Source organism: Culicoides brevitarsis, chromosome 2, assembly GCF_036172545.1.
Source record: "Culicoides brevitarsis isolate CSIRO-B50_1 chromosome 2, AGI_CSIRO_Cbre_v1, whole genome shotgun sequence".
NCBI classification, from domain to species: Eukaryota; Metazoa; Arthropoda; class Insecta; order Diptera; family Ceratopogonidae; genus Culicoides; species Culicoides brevitarsis.
The window spans coordinates 35,675,798-35,697,332 of NC_087086.1; the positions used below are offsets into that span (position 1 = coordinate 35,675,798).

The following is a 21,535-nucleotide window of genomic DNA, read 5'->3' on the forward strand; positions in this document are numbered from 1 at the left end:
CAACGTGAAGGGGAACGAGAAGTTCAAATTATGACGAAACCTGAAGAAGTTTTGGCTGAAAAAGGAGAAGTTGAAGAGAAAAAAGAGTAATTACTGAAATTTTTTTGAATTTTTAATAAATTTTAATATTTTTTATTAAATTTATTTTTAGAAAAGACGAATCTGAAGCTCCTATCTTTGCAAAACCCAATTATAAAGATATTAAATTTACAGCGAAATCATTTTTGGATCAAGAAAAATATTAAAAATTATTTTTTCTCCTAAATTAAAAAAAGAGTAAAAATTAAACTTTATAAAAAAAAATTTAAAATGTTCTAAAAAAATATAAAAAAATGTTATTGTTAAAATTAATTTTAAAAAATTGAATTTTTAACGGTCATTTTTTAAATTGACATTCACGAATTTCGGTAGAAAAGAATTTTAAAAAAATGATTTTTCTCTTTTTTTCCTATTGAGACTTTATAAATTATTTTTCTATTGAAATATTTTAATTGAAAATTTTAAAAAAATTCAAAAAACAATTTTTTTTAAAAAAATAAATATTTAAATTTACCTTTTCCACATTTTTCATTTTTAATATTCTTAATTTAAAAAAAATAGTTTAATTGAACTTTTTTGCTTTTAAGACTTTAGGTGTAAATGTTTTTTTTCTATCGAAATATTAAAAAAAAATATTTAAAATAATTTAAATTGAAAATTTTTAACTTTTTTTTAAATAATAAAAAATTGTAAAAATTGAATAATTAAATTTACCTTTTTTTTTGCTTTTTTTTTAATTTTTAAAAAAAATTTTTAAAAATATTTAAAAAGGTTAAAGAAATAATTTAAATAATTTTTCGAAAAATATCAATAAAAATTGCAAAAAAAAAATAAATAATAAAATAAAATATTTAAAAAAAACTTCAAAATTCAATTTATCCAAGCAATTGTTTTTATTTTTAACAAATTTATTTTTTTATTCATTATTTCTTTTTTTTTAGTTACAAAATTCATTCAGAGGTAGTTTTCTTATGTACACTTTGTTCTCTATTATAAATATTTTTTTTTTGTTTTTTAGCCCCTGACTGTTGCTCAATTTTTGTTTCTTTTATTTATTTAATTATTTATTTTTTTTTTCAATAATTTCGTTTTAAAATTTTATATATTCTTTTTTTTAACTTACCAGCAGATTTTAGAAGAATTTGTTTCATTTTTTTGTAATTTTATTTTAATTGTGTTTTTTTCTCTATCGACAATAATTTTTTTTATTTATATTTATATATATTTACTTATTGAATGATAATAATTCATTCACAAAGAAAGAAAAATATTGAAGAAAAATTAGGGAAAAATAATAATTTCTTTTTTTGAATAAAACACAACACTTTTTTTTTGTTTTCTCTCAATATATAATTAACAATTTAAATATTGCTTAATCTTAAAAATATATATTAAACATACCATAACATTCATAAATTTATTACACTAACACGTTCGTTGCTATTTTATTATTATTATTTTTCAATTTTTTACTTCTCCTTGATTTTAGTGAAAATTTTTCGTTCCGAAGAATTTTAAAGTTTCGCTAAATCCAAGAGTATCACACCAATTTTTTCTTTAATAATAATAATTTTTTTAATCATATAGCCTCAATTTTGTACAATGCTTGTGTAATTCATTATACAGTCTTTAGTCTTCTTGTTTTTCTAAATTTATATAAAAAAAGAGATTTAATCTCATTTATCAGAATATTTATTTAAAACCTTTTTCTTTAAATTTTCTTCCTTTTTTTTGTACTGAATGTCACTCAGCCAAAAATAAAAAAATAATAATTTTCCTATTAAACTTAATTTTTTTTTATATATATTTTTTTTCTCTATCATATATATATTAATTAACCCTTTTTTCATATTTTTTAAAATAAAATAAAAATTAACTAATAAATAAAACTTCAAAATAAATTGAAGTGACTCTAATAAAATCGCTAAAAACATCAAAGACGAAAAAACATGAAAAATTTATCGATTTTGAGCCAATTAGTTGATAAATTTTCATGATTTTCGTCGATGCGGTCCTCAGAGACGACGGTAAATACAAAAATATGTAATATATAGTACTGCTAAACACTTATCCTCTAAGTTGTATAAGTGCGACAAAAATCGGATGTAGTTTCTAAATGACACTGGAGGTGCTCTTTTACAAAAAGAAATCCCAAACGTGCCTGCGAGTCATTTATTACAACGAGTCCAATCCCTGTGTTTTGCGTTATACAAGTACTGCACGATTTTTTTTAGTTAATTCTTCGATCAGATCTGTTTAAACTGCCGTTCAGTAGATCATGTGGGAGGTCGTCTTGGGATTCTCGCGGGGAATCTGTGGCATCGTCCTAAAATTTAAATTTTTTTTTATTAAAATAATTTGAATTACAAAAAAAAAAGTTGTTGAAAGACTTACGAAAATTTGCACAAGTGACTCCACGGGAAGATCTAATTGACTAAAGGGATCAGGTATGTCTGCAAAATCTGAAATTTTACAAAACAAAATTTTATTTTTGAAAAATTTTAAATTTAATGAAAATAAATGTTAATAATTAATTTCTTAAAAAATATTTTTTTTTAATTTTTTAAAAAGAAAATTTAATTTAATTTTAAAAATTTTTTAATATTTTTTTATTGATTTTTATTTTTAAAAATTAAAAATTAAAAAAATTTTATTTTAATAAATTTTTAATAATATAATTATTTTTTAATTATTAATTTTATTTTTTTTTATTAAAAAAAATTAATTAGATTTAATAAAAATTTTAATTAATTTTATTTAATTTTAATATTTTTATTTTTGATTTAAAATTATAAATTTTTTAATAATTTAAAAATTTTTTTTTAAAAATTTTTTTTTAAAATTATTTAATTATATTTTTTAATTAAAATTTATTTTTATTTTTTGAATTATTTTAAGAATTTTAATTTGATTTTTTTTCAAAATTTTAATTTTTTATTTCTTTTTTTAATTTTTTTTTTTAATTTTTTAATTATTCGATTTTTATTTTATTTAATTAAATTATTTTCTTCAATTTTCGAATAAAAATAAGAAATTTCCTCATTTTTTTATTCAAAATTATTAATTATAAAATTTAATAAAATTCTTTATTTTTTAAATAAATTTTTCAATAATTGAATTTTTATTTAATTTGATATTTCATTTTTTAATACTTTATTAATTATTTAATTTAATTAATTATTTTTTAAATTAATATTTATTTTTATTTTTTTTTTTTTAAATTATAATTTTTTAATAAATTTAAATAAATTTTTTACCTGAATTTGAGTCATCCAGAAGTCGTGAAGGCAATTCCGTCTCCCTCACATCGACAATTCGCCGCTTCGTGCCCATCTCGTCCTCAATTGTGTGCGTTCTCTTAACACTACTTCTACTCCCGTTACTCACAACCACACTCGACGTACTTTGCTGCACTGTCGTTGCGTGATTCTCATACTGCGGCGGTGACATTTTCATCGTTTTTTGGTATAGTAATTCGTGTGTGCCATTCAGTGTTGTTGGTTCACGTTTGATCGTGGTGCGTTGCTGATACATCATCAGTGTGGGCGTTTTTTGGGAATAATTCCGCAGCACGGAGGGACGATCCATTACCATCGCAGCATTGGAGGGCGAGGGCGACGATGACGATGACGATGATGACGACGAGCACGGCGACGCTGTGAGTAAACGCGATGGCGACGTCGCTTCAGACTTGATTTTGGGCGTTGTTCGATGCTTTTTGTCGATAATTCCGAGGACGTCGGCACTCCGCGTCACCGTCGACTTGATAGATTCGGGTACAGGAACAATAATTTGCGGCGTTGTGGTGTGCGAGTCGCGACTGTTGTCGGAATCGACGGTCTCGGGCAACGCATTTGCTGGCGGAAAGTTTTCGATGAGCGACAAAATTGCACCTTCGACAGTCGGAAGATTCGCGGTTGCCGGAACTTCGGGAGCTACGGGACGGGAATCTTCTTGTTCGGCGGCTCCGATACTTTGGATAATGACGTTGAGGCGATTTTTCATCTCGCGGATGAGATAAAGACCTTCCTCTTCGCTCACGAGCGTGTTGACACAGACGAAAGTCTCGACTTTGCCCGTGTCTTTGTTCACTTCGAGACGCCCACTCGTCCTCAGATAGATGAATTTCTTCGAACTGTCGAGTAAGCGATAACAGGAATACCCCACTGGTTGGTTCGTGTCGTACATTTGTCTTAAAGCTGTCACGACGTACTTCATATCGCTGCGATGCCTGCAAAATAAAAAAAAAACAAAAAATTAACAAATTTTCATAAAATAATCATTAAAAAGACAAAGATCTCGTTAAAAATATTCAAAAATAATTGAAAATATTTCTAAAAATTTATTTTTTTATTTAAAAAATTTTAAAATTAATTTTTAATTTTTTTTTTAATTTTAATTTTTTTAAATTCTAATTTATTATTTTTTTAAAAAAATATCTAAAAAAGAAAAAATGAAAAAAAATAATTAAAAATTCATTTGAAATTTCGTTTAAAAAATTTTAAAATTAAAATTTTTTAAATTAAATTTTAAAAAAAAATTAACTAATTTTTTTAATTAAAATTTTAAAAAAGACAAAATATTTAAAAATTTATGATAAAAAAAAGAAAATAAATGAAGATTTTTTCGAAAAAATTTAAAAAAATTAACTCATTTGTTTTTTAATACAAAAAGTTGAAAAATTTTCGTAAGCAAAGAAAAATAAAGAAAAAACCTTCAATTAAGAAAAAAAAATTAAAAATTAAAAAAAAAAAAAAAATTAACAAATTTTCGAAAAATTACTTCATATATGAAATTGTCATAAAAAAAGAAAAAATATAAGTAAAAATAATTGAAAAGAAAAAATAAAATTTCATTACTAAAATTTCTTTTAAAAAATTTTTAAATTAATTTTTTATTTTTTTTTAATTAAATTTTTAATTTATTTATTTATTTTTTTTTGAATTATTTTTTTTTTATTTCTTTTTTTGTTAAAAAAATTGCGCAACTTTAAAGAATAAAATAAAAAAAAAAATTAAAAATTTTTTCATTGAAAAATTTCAAATTGTCTTTTAAAAAAATAAAAATTTAAAAAAATTAACGAATTCACATAAAAAAATTAAAAATTGAACAAATTTTCCTTAAAAAACGTAAAATTAAGACTTACATGAAGGAAAATGGACTCGCATTCCGGATCTCGTCTGTCATGTAGCCCGCAACGAGCGATATCCGTTCATCCACGTCGATAATTCTGCCATCCATGAGATGCCGCGTTTTGTACTCGTAGTGCATGATGACACGATTGTGGATCGGCACGTATTTCCGAACGCATGCCACAAGCTGGATGTCATTTTGACTGACATTGCTGATGATCGGTATCGAGTCATCCGGTCTAACGCGCGATCTGCGCATCAAATGTGGTCCCGGAGTGTGAGAATTTGCCGCTTCGCCTCGCAGCGCTCGATCGGCACGTCGAAAGGAACCGTCTATCGTCACTGCTTCATACGAGGTTGGTTCACTTCGCGGTCCAGGTCTCGCAAGTCTTTAAAAAAAATTATTTTAAGCAAAAAATTTGAAGAAATTCGAGGAAAAATCTCACCTAATGACAAATTTCCGTCGATCTTGACTCAATTTCCTGTCAATCTCTTCCTCCTCTTCGGGCGTTCGCGCTGCGGGATGCCCATTTTCGTCGAGACGCGTCTCAAACAGCTGCGACAAATTGGATGGCACTAAATTCTTCGTCAGCACCTCGATATCCTCGGGATGCGTAATGTTCTTGAGGTTCTGTCCGAGCAAATCAGTCTGGCAATGCCCGAGATACTGTTCAACCTTCTTTGAGATGAGCACAATTTGACCGCCGCAGCAAATCGTGAGCATGAAACCGTCGAAAAGGCGATCCAGGACGTCCTCGTCAACGTCAATATCTTCGTTGTGGGAGTTTCCAAACACTAAAAAAGGCAAAATTTTGAAATTTTTTTGAAAATTTAATGAAAAATAAAAAAAATCTTACCATAAGGAATCCGTAAAGCATGCACCGCAAATCTAAGTACTGCCGTTTTGTCAACTCTCTTTTGTGCGTCGGCAACATGAGGCACCATCGCACTAATTTCAGTTATGGAATTGTTTAGTTTGTCTCGACGATTTTTCTCGGCGCGATTTCTCGCTTCTCTGCCGCTACTGCAAAAAATTTTAGAACAAAAGTTGGTTGATTTTTTTAGAATAAATTTGTTTTGTTTCATTTTAAATGAATTTTTAGAACAAATAGGTAACAAATTGTCGTGAAATGAATAAAAAATATCACTCAGGTTTTAATTTTTCAAAAATAACTTTATGATTGTTTTTCAAAATTAGACTTGGAAATGAGTTTAAAAGCAATATTTGTTAATTTTTAAACTATTAAATAGATAACCAATTACTGAAAATTGATTTTTTGTACAAAATAAAAGTTCTTTTCGATAATTTTTGAATAACAATGTGCTAAAAATGAAAAATTGAAGTAACGATAGTAAAATTTTTTATAAAAATTAATTAAAATATTGCTGAAAACGACTCATTTTTCGCTTTGGAAGATTTTTTAAAAATATTTTTGATGCAATATTAGTTCTTTGAATTCTTGCAAAAAATATTTTTAATTAAAAATTTAATTTTTTCTCTCAAATATAAAATTTACAATAATTTCAAGACAAAAACGTTAAAAAATTAACTCAAATCCAAAATTTGAAGCATTTTTCAAATATATTTTTTTACAATATTTGAACAATATGATAATTAATAATAATTATTTAATTAATTATTTTTTAATATGATTAAAAATTAATTAAAATTTAATAAAATTATTTATTAATTTATTTAATTAATTTATTTTTTATTTATAATAATTAAATTAAATTTTAAATAATTTAATTATATTTTTAAAACTGAAAATTTTTTAAAAATTAATTTAGGGAAAATTCACTTAAATAATTGTTTTGAAATTCAAAAAAATTAATTTTTATATTTTAGAAAAATAATAAATTTTTTAATAAAAATTATAATATTTTAAAATATTTTGACGATATATGATAAAAATTTTATTGTATAATGATAATTTTTATAATTATTTGACCAATTTTACCTCAAAAGAGTAAAAATTCTATTAAAAAAACTGAAATTCTGATGATTGAAAATCTAAATTATTCTCTCCAATTGAAAAAAGACCTAAATTTTGATAAAAATCTAAATTTTACAACAAATAAAATTTGTTACTATCATTTTTAGTTCAAATAATGTTAAAAAAAAAAATTAAAAAATTATATTATAGAAAAATTCTAATGACTATGAAAAATTTTCTTATCATAATTTCAATCAAAAATTCACAACTTTTCTAATATTTCAAGCTAAAAATATTTTTTTTTTATTTTATTTTTTAAAATAATTCATTCTAATGATTTTTTTTTCAAGAAAAATAAAAAAAAATAAATTCCAGAAATTATTAATTTTTTAATAAAAACATCGACGAAATTTGTTACAATTCTTACGTCATTTTTGAATCTGAGCCATCTGAGCAATCATACCTGAAAATAGACAATAAAAAAAACAATTTTAGTATATTTTATCGATTTCGTTCGTCACTCAATGATCTAGATCTAGAAAAAAGCTGTGTTTATATTACAATTAAAATTTTTCGAGCACTCCATAGACACACACACTCAAAAAGTCATCAGCAACATTTTGAATAGACAAAAAAAAAATAAATTCTACAAAAAAAGTTTGTTTATTTTGCTTTTTTAATTTATTTTTTTTTTCTTTCTATGCATGTTTCGCGACGTCCACGACGACGATGTTGATGATGGTGTGCCACTGTAAATTTATTTGATTACTAAACACTGACCTTCGTCAATGTTATAAAAGTTATATTTTCTCTACACAAACCTCTATGTACAAAAAAAAATATTTTATGTATTGGCGGTCGAGCGACTCTCCGACAATATTTTATTATTATTATTATTATCGATAGGTGACTAAGGCGTTGTTGTATTGTGATGGTGTCGTATTGTGATGTCTTTTTCTGTGTGTTTGTGTGTCGTAAAAAAAATATTTTTTTCGCTATAGCTACCGGAACAACAACAACGAAGGAACGACGCGCAAAGGCATGTATAATACGCGGGACGAGGCGAATTCTCTTCTCACGTTTGATTAGAATATCGTGAGAGAGTGACGAACAGCGACGAAGACGACTGTTATATTACTTATAAATAAATACGAAGCGAGAATGAAAAAGAAGTCGATGTTAAAGGAATAAATTACTAAAGCGGATTTTGATTTTTAAGAGATTTTTTGAAGAAATTTCACATTATTGTACTCCTCGTAGTAAAATTTTTTTTTTCTCACTTTATAATTTTGTACTCCGCATTATTTAAGGATTATTTTTAACAAAAAGACACTTTTTAGAATTTTCTTCTCTTAAATTGTCAATTTTATGCTACTCAAACTGAGAGTTTTTCACTAAAATTAACAAATTTTCACATTTTCATACTCCTCACTTATCATTTTTCTTAAAAATTTGTATTTTTTTTAAATCCAAATGTAAAAATATTACATTTTGGAACTCCTCATAATCTTGAATTTTTTTTTACAATTTCTTACTCAACATTATGTCAACATTTTTATTATATCTTCATGATTCTTTGAACAAATTAATAATTTTAACATTTTTATACTCCTCCTCAAATATTTTTATTTTTTTTAAACTTAATTTTACAAATATTTTTATACCATTTTCTTTGGATTTTTTTATATTTTCATGCTTTTAAATCGAAATTTTTAATATTTAGAAATTTTTCTCTTTAAATATTTTTTTTTACATTTTTGTACTCCTCATAATTCTAAATTTTTTTTACAATTTTTAACATTTTTTATCTCCAAAGCTAATTATAATTCCCTATTCCTCAAAAAATCCAAAATTTATAAAATTTGTCGAATTCTCGCAATTTATTACTCCTCGAAATTTTTTCATATTTTCTTGTTCCTCAAAATAATAAAAAAAAAAATTTAACAAAATTGTAAATATTTTCACAAATTCGTACTCCTCAAGAAATTCAAAATTGATAAAATTTGACAAATTTTCACAATTTTGTACTCCTCGAATTTTTTTTTCCACATTTTCTTACTCCTTAAAATAAAAAAAATCAAAAATTTAACAAAATTGAGAGTATTTTCACAAATTCGTACACCTTAAAAAATACTAAATAAAATTAAATTAAACGAATTCATAAAATTTTTTATTCCTAAAAAATTTGTTTCACATTATCATACTCCTCACAATTAAAAATTCAAAAATTTAATGAAATTATAAAAAAATTTCAATTTCATACTCCTCATCAAAAAAATTAAAATAAAATAATTAAAATAAAATAAAAACTACCGACAGACAAATTTTTTCTCGGAAATGCGCAAAAAGAATTTTAAGCGAGAAAAAACACTAAAATAGTAACTTAAGTACTTTCTTGTTGTGACTGGACTTGTCGTCGTCGTTGTCGTCTTATTTTTGTTTTGTAACAAGTCGTCGCGTTTAATTAAAATCGTTATCTAAGTATAGTTTATTAGGGCGTCATATTTTGTAATCTTACACTTTTTCTTTCCGATAATTGGCTTTTCTAGACTAGAAGAGCTTCGCCTCACTTCTCCGCGTTTGTTAAATCAATGCTAATTTATTTTTTAATTTCTCAAAATAAATTTTATCGATTTATTAATTTATTTATAAAGAGGAAAAAAAGGCCAACAAAAAGTTTTATGATGATGTTGGAGTCATTAAACATACGGAAAAAAAATTTTTTTTTGTTTGTTTTTGTGTGCGAACAGGTCGCGGAAAATTTGGTCTTTCTGACGTCGATTGTCGTATAATTTAGTGCTAGATGTTTCTGTCAGACGAATATCAAATAAAAAAAAAACTGGAAATACAGGTGTGAGGTCGCGATCCTATTAAAGCGACGTTTTTGCTGCTAAAAGAGGAATCGGAGACTTTTTATCGATTCGCGTCGTCGAGATGAGACGCGACACACACGACATTGAACGTTGGCTTCTCGAATGACCTTAAGATAAACTTAAATTACCATCATCATTATTTTATTATTATAGAGAGAGAGCTCTATTCGCTTGCCAAAGTACAAGGTCATTTAGTTCTGTTTATTTATTTATTCTTGTTTAGTATTTTTTTTTGCTGCTCCGAGAAATTCTACTTAGAAATGTCACGTTATTATTCAGCTACGACGACGCGACGATGCGACAACGATGTTTGTGTGTTTGAGTTTTGTATTCATATTGTAAATATTAAATGCATAATTCTGAGTTAAGACGCCCTTTTTGTAAAAGCAAAGTACCGGGCGCGTGCATCAAGTGACCTTCGATGAAGTGTTTTAATGCGCCTTTTCTGTATTTTTAGTAGAGTTTGAATTTTTTTAGATTTTTTTAAATTCAAATTATTAAATTATTTATTTAAATTATAAAAATAATTTAAAATTATTTAAATTAGGTATAATTATTTTTATTTAAATTAAAAACATTTAAAAATTGAAATTTAAATAAAAACTTAATTTAAATTTTTTTTTAATTCTTTGACCAAAAATTAATTATTTTCATTAAAATCGTATAAAAATAATATTATAATTTAATATTTGACACTTTTTCATAATTTTAAAATATTTAAAATTAATTTTATTTTAAAAAATAAAATAATTTGAATTATTAATAATTTTATATATTAATTATTATTAATTAATTTTTTCATTTTTTTTATTTTAAATATTATTAAATAAAAAATATTAATATTAAATATATTTAAAAAAATAAAATTAATATTAATCTTTAAATTTGAATAATATTCTTTAGTAATTAAGAAATTTTTTTAACTTTTATTTAAAAAAAAAATCCTAAAATTCGAAAATATTTAAATTTTTAGATAATTTTCTTTAAATATATTGATTTATGTATTTTCGATAAGAAATGTTTGTTTCGCAAATCTTCTTAATTTTTTAAAAATTTTCCATGCATTTTAGATAAATAAATCACATGTTTTAAATCTTCTTTTGTTAAATAATTCCATTTGTAGAAAGAAGCAACTTTAAAACTAAAAACCTGAATTGATAAGAAAGTTAATTTAAATTCAGCAAATGAATAATTTGTTACTTGATTTTAACAAAAAGAAAAAAAATTAATTTGAATCAGGATATTGATTTAAATCGCATAAATAAATTAGTTTTTACCTGAAATCAGAACACCTTGATGATACATTGCGCATATTAAAGTTAGTAATGTGTGACATTAAGCAACTAACACACATGTTTATAAATAAAAATGTCAATTAAGGGGAATGATAAAGGGATTGTTATTTGTTTTACTCGAAAAGTTTTTTTTTTTAATTTTTAATATGGGATTTTAAATAATTATTTGTTGTAGTAATTTTAGTTTAATTATTTTTTTATTTTTTAGAGGTATTTTTTTCATATTTTTTTTTGTTTTAGAATTTTCTCTATTTTTTTAAGATTTTTTAATTAAACAACTCTTAGTATTTAATTTTAATATAAGAAATTAATTTATTGATTTTTCAAAAATAATTATTTTTTAAAATATTTTTTAAGTTTTTTTTTGTTTTTAATTTTAATTTTTTTTTATCTTATTTAATTTATTTTTTTATTTTATTGTTCATTTTATTTTAATATTAATTAATTTAATATAATTAATTTTAATATTATTTTAAATTTTTTTAAAAAAATTTATATAAATCATACTAAAATATTAACATTTATTAAATTATTAATTAAATTGTTTGATATTATTATTTAATTAATAATTTAATATAATATTATTTATTTTTCAAATATTTTAAGATTTATAATTAATTTTTACTTTATAAAGATTTTTACTTTATTCTAGAAAAAAATATTTAATTTTACTAAAGGAAAGGAAAAGAGAGATAATTTTTTGATATTTCAGTTTTTTCTCATAATTTTAATATAATTTAATAAATTTTTATGAATATTTTCACATCTCACGAAATTTTTTTAATCAATAAATAAATATTTTTAATAAAGTTGAAAAAAAATTATCATAAATTCGTTTGAAAATAATTAAGAGAGAGGATACTTTTGAATATTTTTATATAATTTATTTTATATTTTTAAATATTATTTTTAAAAATAATTATTTTATTTATTTTTATTAAATGGAAAATTATTTCATTTCATTTCATTAATTTTTATTTATTTTAAGTTTATTTTATTTTATGATAATTTTTTATTAAATTTTCATTAAAATTTAAATTTTTTAAAGAAAATTCTATGATATTTTCTTTAAAAAAAAAAAAAAAAAAAAAAATCTCAACCATCAACTTCAAAATTTTTCATCAATTTACCATAAAAAAAGTAAATTTAAATGAACAAAAATTCACAAATTGATAAAAGATACGCATCCAAAATTTCAAATACTATTTCTGATCAAAAGTCACACAAAAACACGAATTTCTACTCTGCTCCCAATGGAAATTACATTTTTTTTATCATACATTGACCTCTATTTTATTGACCTTTTTCGCTCGCACTGTTTGCCCTGTTTTTCGCAGATTAGTCTGCGCTTTGTTCTGTGAGTTTAAAAAAATGTCAAAAATAATGATAAGGATCCATTTCCGTTCCGAATCTCATGCAGCGTGTGATTTATGAAAAATTTTCTCTCATTTCACCCAAAAAAACCAAAAAATAGTTACCTGTTCAAAATATTCGCCATTTGCTCGGGCTTGACTTGATTGAACCACGGCTTGTTAAAGTAATTCTGGTTGTTGTTAAAATTCGCGCCGGGATTCAAGTAATTATTGAGATAATCGTTGCAGGACGGCGGCGCGATTGAGGGCGAATATTGTTGTAAGTACGTTGGAGCAACGAGCGGCGGAATAATTGGCTTGACATCGATGGCTTGTGAGTAGCCACTGCCCATGTAGGACGAGGAGGGTCCGCCGTAAAATGACGCCGCATCGAGATTTTGATGGGTTTGGTGCATTTGCGTTGCTGCCTCGTAGCCGGCCGTTTCATTGAAATTGCCAAAGTCGTCTGTCAACAAGAAATCCTTCCGATCCAAGTCCTCGTCGTCGGTGCTGGTGTAGTGATCAGGATTATTTCCCTGATGATATTCATATGCATCCATTATTGTAACCATAATAGAACAAATATTTTGATGTTTGCTTTTGATTTGCAGCTTAGATCATGAGTTTGCATGTGTGTTTATACACCAACTCACGTTTTGTTATTAATTCCTCGCATATATGATGGAAATTTATTTATTTTAATAGCTCTTTTGTATATACAAACATTTCCAAGTTATTTGTTGTTTACTTTCATGTAACTAAAATGTACACATTTTGTAATCAGCACGTTCGTGTTTGTACTTTTGATTAAATCTTACTTTGATACTCTTGCACTATCATGAGACTTTTCGCTCAAAAATATTTTTTTTATTTTTTTGGTCCTCTGTAATAATCTATTATTAGTTTCAAGTATTTTTTTTTTCATATATTTTTAACAACCCGCGAAAATATCAATTCATTGTCGAAAAAAAATATTTTCAGTAAAATCTTCTTTGACTTTTATTAATCACACGACATCATATGTTTATATAATAAGATGTATAAGTTTATTTTAAGCTCTATTTTGTCACAGTTCTAAGGTTTATTGATTAAACCCACTCATTTTTATCTTTTCAACTTGAACGCCACATGAGAGCGACGACGACGACGACGACTGTTGATGACGCTGCGATAATATACAAAATATCAATTTTGTTTGCTAATAATAATTTATTTATCATATATGTTTACACATTTCCAACAAAAAACACTTTTCTCGACAATATATATAAATTTTAAGTTTTGTTTGACAAACACTTTTTAGGCTGTGTGATAATAACGAACTGATATGGTGTCGAAATTTAATTGTTCTAATCGTTATCCATATCCACTTGACTACTTGTTTAATCAATATATTATTATATTATATATATTTATATATTTTAATATATATAATTATTATTATTTATCACTTTTATTATCTTTTTTATGTATAATATATATGTTATATATTATATATGTTTAAAATTTAAACATTCTTCATTAATAATTTTTTTTTTTTTTTATATATGTTAGTATATAGCGATTTTTATTATATATACATATATATGTTTAATTAATTATATATATATGATGTCTTGAATTTATTATACACTTTGAGAGAATCTTTTATCGAGTTTCATGTAATAATAATAATAATTGTAACGTTGTTTTATTATTATTTTTTTCTGCATATATAAATGTTTAATATTTATTTTTTTTTTACAAATCTGTATATATGCGGCGTAATTTATATTTTATTTTCATTTTTTGTACTTTTTGTTTCATGTTTATCATATATATTATATATCATAATAATAATATATATATTTAAATGTACTTCAATTATTTATTTATTTTTTGTATATAATAAAGAAATAATCAATAAAGCTTCTTTTTTTGTTTTGTTCCTTTTCTTCGTGTACAATTGTATATGTTTATACATATATATTTCGATTTTCCTCTAAAAATATTTAGATTTTTTTTTTATTAAGACCTTGATGTTTTATTTTTTTTTTTGTATTTGTGTCTCTCTCACTGTGTGCAGGCACATTTATTTATACACAAACAGCACGAGTTGTGTTGGTTGTTTATCAGTATCAGTTTTTGCACATTTTTTTCCTATGTATTATTTTTTTTTATTATATATATATTTTTTTTATATATATATAATTTTTTTTTAATTTTAAATTTTTTTTAAATATTTTTTTTATATTTAAAATATATATATTTATATAAAAATTATATATTTTATTGAACTCGAAAATGTTAATCCATCTGAACCGTTATGGATTCTACGAACAACTGTTCGGTCTTCGTTTCTTCAAATAAAATAAAAAAAAATGTTCGTACGTAATTTCGTACAGAAAATGAGAGACTTGAAAACTACACACAGAGAAAAGTTGTTTTTATTGTATATATATAATGTTATATTAAGTATAATGATGTTCAGAACAACATACAGAAGTTTTGTATTTATTTTTTTTTTGCTCTCTCAGAAAATATAAATAATTGCTACTGTATAATAATACACATAAACGGTAAATGATGCCGTTTGTTGAATGGGCATGAATGAATACGACAACAAAAAAACATCAACAGACGTGTACAATATGTTATAGGTACCTTCCATGACATGACAGGGACTTTGCAATAAAAATGTTTTTTTTTTTGATAGCAGAGAGATAAATATCACGAAACTTGATTAAGTCACAAAGTATAGATAAAGTTTTAATTTCTTTTCTGGAAATTACCCAGAAAATCTGATAAAAAAGAGCGGGCGTCTCCATTTTGCGACCTATACCTGAAATTCAATTAGAAATTGATGATTGACCGACATAAAAAAAAAACGTTTCAAGTACAAAAAGGACATGCAAGTTGTTTATTTCTTCTTTTTCGGTTCTCTCTCGGTTTTTTCGCAGGGAAACTTGTTTTTTTTTATGGCTTTGTACCAGCTTTGTACTTAAAAAGTTATACATCGACTGGATATACGGAGAGACATTCATCATTCATGATACGAATCCGAAATTTACTCAGGCAAGCAAGAAATAAGAGAAGATGAGACATAAATTATCACCATTGCACTTGCGCAAAAAGCCAAATTTTTCGTGTGAACGACAATTTGTTTTGTTCACACACACAAACATGGCTCAATAGACACACACAGGTGACTCTTTTTTTTCTGTCATATTTCTTCTTCGTCTTCGAAATGGTAGAAAAATAACCTGTTGCATCTTTTTTTTCCTGTACGGGAACAATAGTTTCTCCTCAATAATACGAAAAAACCAACAAAATAAAAATTTATAAAAAAAATTTCAAAAATTTTCCCTTGTCACGGAAATATTGATAAAATCGGGTTCCGTTTTTTGCCGTTCGTTCGTGCGGCACAAGAAACAAGAAGATCTGCCATTTCCGAGAATTTGCTAACAAAATGCCATACCGTGCATGATTCTTTAATGATGTACCCAGATTCTGTCGAAAGAGACCACCCTTAATTCGTTGTGTGCCTTTTTCCATCTCTTTGCGTGTTTTTGGGAAAAATTCTTTGAATGAATGTTTTTTGAGAAGAGTTTTGTTTGTATCGTCAACAAAAATCTTTTCTCTTTTTTAAGGATTTACGTAATTAAGTAAAGAAAACGAAAAAGCAAAAAAAAAAGAATGAAAGGAAAAGTGAAAGTTTGTTGGAAAAAGTACGTTTCCAGCACTTTCTCGGAAATCCCTTCAATTTTTTTTATTTTCATTTCTATCTTGTTCGCAAAAATTTTGTGCGCGTTTCATCATTTCATTTCTCGGAACTGTACCTTGAGCTTATTACAGTTCAGTGATGCTGATGCCTCGTTGTCAGTCACGAAAGATTTTTTTTTATTTGGCAGATTTTTTGCGTCCTGAAGACAAGTGCAATGGAAAAAAAATTCCATGTTTCGTGAGAAATTTGAGAGAAAAAAAAAGTTAGTTGCTATGAGAAAATCAATGGAATTAAAAAAAATAAATTGATGGATAATCTTTTGAATTAATTAATATTAATTTTCTATAATAAATTGAGATTTTTTGTCTCAGAATTTAATTAATTGAAAAAAATTCACAAAATATTATTTTTTAAATTTTTAATATTTTTTAACGGTTTATTTTTTGAATTGACAGATGTCAAATTTTTATTAAATTTTTTTTTTATTAAATTAATATAAATTAATTTTCAGAAAAATTATATTTTATTATTTTTAGTTATTTTTATTATTTATTTTGTTTATTTATTTTTTACTAATTTTATTATAATTATTCTTTTATTTTTTTTTTAATAAAAAAAATTATATTGGAAAATTTTTATTATTTTATAACGGTAAGATTTTTAAATTGACAGATGTCAATATTTCTTGAAATTTGTAAATTTTTTCTTTCAAATATAAAAAAAAATAATTTGTCGAAATAAAAATTCGACCTTGATAAAGAATTTTCAATAATTTAAATTAATAAATAAAATAAATTCATAATTAATTAAAAATTTAATTTATTTTTATTAATAAATAATTAATTTAATTATTTTTTTTTAAATTTATTAAAAATTTAATTTATAATTAAATAAATAATTTATTTAAAATTTAAATTAATAAAATATTATTAATTATTTAAAATTAATTAAATTTTTTTTAAATAATTATATTTTTTTTAATAAAATTAATTTAATTTTTAATTGAAAAAAATTAATTTAATTAAGATTGGATATAAATTTATTTTTTTTTAAATTAATTAATAATTTTAATTTAATAGTTTCTTACTAAAAAAAATAAATTAAATTAGAAAAAATATAACCAAATTTTGTATGTCACTAACTTTTTTTTAGAATATTTAAATTTTTCATTTTTTTTCTTCTATTTTAAAATTTAATTTCAATAAAATTAATTTTCTTCAACTTTTTCTCATACAAATCCACAGAAATTCTCGGTTACCCGTCACAAATTCCTCGCAAATGGCATCATTTCCAACCACAAGCAATTTATGCAGGAAACACAAAAGTATCGAAAACACAGAGAACACAGCTTTATTTGCCGTCTTTAATTACTCGACAAACAATCTGTGGCACAAGCTGCCGACTTTTCGCTTCAGAAACAAATAAATACAGTCATCATCTCGTAAATCGGGTCAATCAGCAGTAAAAAGTTCGTTCATTTCGAAACAAACCTTCGAACAAAACGCAAAATTTAACGGTTGGATGAACATTTCCCCAAAAATACCTCGGATTTCTCGGAATCAATGGAAATGATTAAAATTCGTTCAGATTCGTTCAAAAATTTAATTTGCGAAAAAGAAGAAGAAGAAAAATCTTTCTCCAGCTATAATGTTACTTCTGGGTATTCTCTAACCGGAGATATCGATCCGCTTTTCCAGAAAACGATTCCACGCTTGTTCATGCTTTATTAAATTCGAACGCTTTTAATGAAATAACGGGAAAAAAGTATCCTCCGAGTGAATTTTTCATCATTCACAGCGCGGAGGAAAAACAACAGCAGCAGCAATACAAGGCCATGTACACGACATAATGTCAATATTTTCAAATTTTAAACACATGTCAATAAATTCCAACAACAACGTGTACTTACGTTTTGCTGTTACCATATAGCTGATCGTCGCTACTGTATGATAACGTCGTGTTATCTGTGTTTTTCATATTGATGTTCCTAAAAAAAAGAGAAAAAAAAGAAAAAAAATTATGAACATGGAAACTTTGCAGAAAAAAATCGAGGAGATTTGTCAGACAGAATACAAATTCGCAAAAGTCCAACAGAGAAAATTATCTCCGTACTGCGATAAAATGCCATATGTGTCGTGTCGTATTTGTGTACGAATCGTATCCAGCCTCCCTCATTCGTTCATTCGCTCTCAATTCGTTGCCGAGTATGGAAAAAAAGACACAAAAAAAAAACTAGAACAACATTTCTCTTCGCATCGTACGATGTTGTTGTTGTCCTGCATATGCGGATAACTCTACGCATGAAAAGAAACAAAATTAGAATAAAAATTGTGGCACATGGCGCTCCTGTGGCTCTTGTTAACTTGTTAGCTTCCACAATCAAGGAGTTATTATTATAAATATTTATTTCTTTCGAGAAGGATTCGTAGATAAATGGGCGACTAAGTAACAAAAAGTGAAGCGAAACATTTTTTTCGGGGGAGTTATTTCTTCTTAGTCGCTTTTCTTTTTGGAAAATTTTGTGAATTTTATTTTCATATCTGATATTTTAAATTTTTACCAACAGAAAAAATTTAAAAAAAAATTGTAACAAAAAAATTGATCTTTTGATGATCTTTAAAAATGGCGCCAAATTGAAGATCTTTCGAAAAATGTTAAAAAGCATCAAAAGTCAGTTTTTTTTCTTTTAACTAAATTTTAATTATTTTTATAAACAATTTAAAATTTTGCAATCCTCAGCAAGATAAGTAACATAAAAAATATACTGATTTTTAAATTCATTTTAAAAAAAGGCGCCAAATTTGTGATCATTACTAAATATTTCAAAGAAACGTCAAACTATCTAAAATTTGATTTTTGAATTTATTTTTTATTTTTAATAAGTCTTACAAGATACTAAAATTAAAAATTTTCTTATATTTTCAAAAAATTAAATATTTTTAATTCATTAGCTTCGACGTTTCAAAAGGGCGCGAAATTGAAGATCTTTCGAACAATGAAAAATGCATCAAAATTCAGATTTTGAAACTGCTACTTTTTAATATTATTTAAAATTAATTAAAAACTTTGCAAGAGTTAAGAAATCAAAAAAAAATTTCATTAGGTATCTATTGATTTTTTATTCATTTTGAAAATGGCGCCAAAATTAAAGATCGAAAAATATTAAAATAAATCCAAATTTATTTAAAAATTTTTAAATTTGTCAAATTAAGAAATAAGAAATAAAAGAAATAAATTGATTTTTCATTTATTTTAAAAATCGCGCCAAATTTGTGATCAATACTAAATATGTCAAAGACTTTATAAAATTTTGTTTTTTATTATTTTATAAATTTTTAATAATTCATGAAAGATAAATACTAAAAATTTTTCTTTTATTTTTTACAGAATTAAACATAATTATTTTTATAGCTTCTAATTTTTCAAAATGGCGCCAAAATGAAGATCTCTTCTAAGTCAACGTAAAAATTAAAAAAATGCATTTTTTGCGAACAAAAATAAATTTTTTAAAGCTTAAAATATAATTAATTGTTTAATTATTTTTAAAACTATATTTTCAAAATAAATAAATTTTCCGAAATTTTCTTTATTTTCCTAATTTTCCGCGAAATAAATAAAAAATAAGCGACATTCAAAAAGACACATAACCAAAAAAAATCTCCCAAATTTTTGAATGAAATGCTCTTAAAAAAAAAAAAAGAAAAATAATAACTCTAATAAAAAGATGATAAAATGAATGGCTGATATGACTGCTGAATGAGTGAATGCCTGACTGACAATGTTGTTCTTCTTCTGCGTGTATGTGTGTGTGCCATACTTGTATGTCGCCGTACCGCATGACACGCAAAAGATTTTTATTTATATTTCTTGTGACGCAAAACAGCAGCGAAAGAGCAGCAGCAGCGGCATTTACTCGGAAAAACAAATAGAAATTAGCTTAGATGAAAATCAATAAAACTCCCTCGTCGCAAAGGCACGAAAGGCCTTGAATGTCAGTCAGCTGCACGTTCCCAGATCCCCGCTTTTGACATTCACCTTTCTTCTTGCTGCGGTCGAAAAGACCGGTTTTCAGTGTCTGTGCTGCTTTTTTTTCGTGTGTGTATGGGACAGAGAGACAGTAACATGTGTAATTAAAGACATGTCATAAAAAAAAAAAATTGCGATAAAAAAAATGGAACAGATTTCGTTGTGTCTTCTCGGGTGACGACGAATTTTGCTTAGAGGACTGATAAATAAACGCAGACAACAATCTACAGAATCGTTCTCGGGTATGGCTGTATGTCGTGTCGCATATATGTACAAAAACACATCACACATTAGAAATATATACATTTTTGGTACTTACTCAATAAATTTTGAGTTAAGGCGTTTTGTTTCACTTTTTTTTTTAGATAAATTTTTAATCTTGCTCTGTCGTGCACTTTTTGTAATTCAATTTTTTATTGACTCCTTTTTGATTATTTGTTAAATTAAGCACGCACACGAGAAATTTTATGTGGTGTCTCGTACTTTTGCTGCGTTTTTATCGTACAGTTTCACACGAATTTTTATTACTAAATCGATAAAATCTGAGTAACGTTGCCTGTGTCTTCCACACTTGTCCGCAATACCAACGACTTAATTGTTGCACGCAGATTGCACAAAATCACGACATTTTTACTATTTAATCGCCATTCTATTGTCCGATTTTTTGAATAAAAATAAAATATAAATTTTTGTATCGTCGATTGAATGTAACGTGACTAACTGGCGAAAAACTTCCATGGGAGCCTTAAATTCTATGGAGAAAAATACAAATTTCGGGAGTTTCGTGACATATGGCTACCGAAATTTGACTGACAATATTTTTGTTTTGGTGACATTTTATTGGAGGAGCAAAAAGGTTTTTGGGGAATTCAAGGTCTGTCTGTCCTTGAAACAGGAAATTAGTGAAAAATCTTTAGTTAAAAGAGGAAAAAATTTTTAAAAATTTGTCAAGTTGAAATTTGAGTAAAATAGCAAATAATGAAAGTGAAATATTAAGAGGTCATTGAACTTTAAGGAACGAGAAAGAATGCGCGTAAAAGAGAGATGACGATTACTGTAAATGCTCGTTGAATGTGTAGTAGGAGAGTAAAATTGATCGAATTGTTGGTTGGGATAACATAAGGTTCGTTCGATGTGTTGCGGAATTTTTGTTAAGTTGAGGTATTTGAATTTTTTAA

At 24.9% G+C, this 21,535-nt stretch overlaps 1 protein-coding gene across 5 annotated transcripts; it reads right to left on the bottom strand.

Moving 5' to 3' along the window:
* Positions 1 to 1,819: 1,819 nt before the first annotated feature.
* Positions 1,820 to 21,043, bottom strand: LOC134831337 (basic helix-loop-helix ARNT-like protein 1). Of its 5 annotated transcripts, XM_063845052.1 has the most exons (9): positions 20,677 to 21,043; positions 18,241 to 18,318; positions 7,536 to 7,571; positions 6,029 to 6,195; positions 5,618 to 5,966; positions 5,186 to 5,560; positions 3,297 to 4,270; positions 2,434 to 2,501; positions 1,820 to 2,365 (listed from the first exon to the last, which is right to left on the bottom strand). In XM_063845052.1, exons 2-9 carry the CDS (start codon positions 18,306 to 18,308, stop codon positions 2,270 to 2,272), a joined length of 2,133 nt encoding a protein of 710 aa, XP_063701122.1. In that variant the 5' UTR covers positions 18,309 to 18,318; positions 20,677 to 21,043; the 3' UTR covers positions 1,820 to 2,269. The 5 variants fall into 5 exon arrangements, with proteins under 5 accessions (XP_063701122.1, XP_063701123.1, XP_063701120.1 ...); XM_063845053.1 differs by lacking the exon at positions 18,241 to 18,318; XM_063845050.1 differs by lacking the exons at positions 18,241 to 18,318; positions 20,677 to 21,043 and adding an exon at positions 12,755 to 13,500.
* Between the last annotated feature and the right edge of the window lie 492 nt (positions 21,044 to 21,535).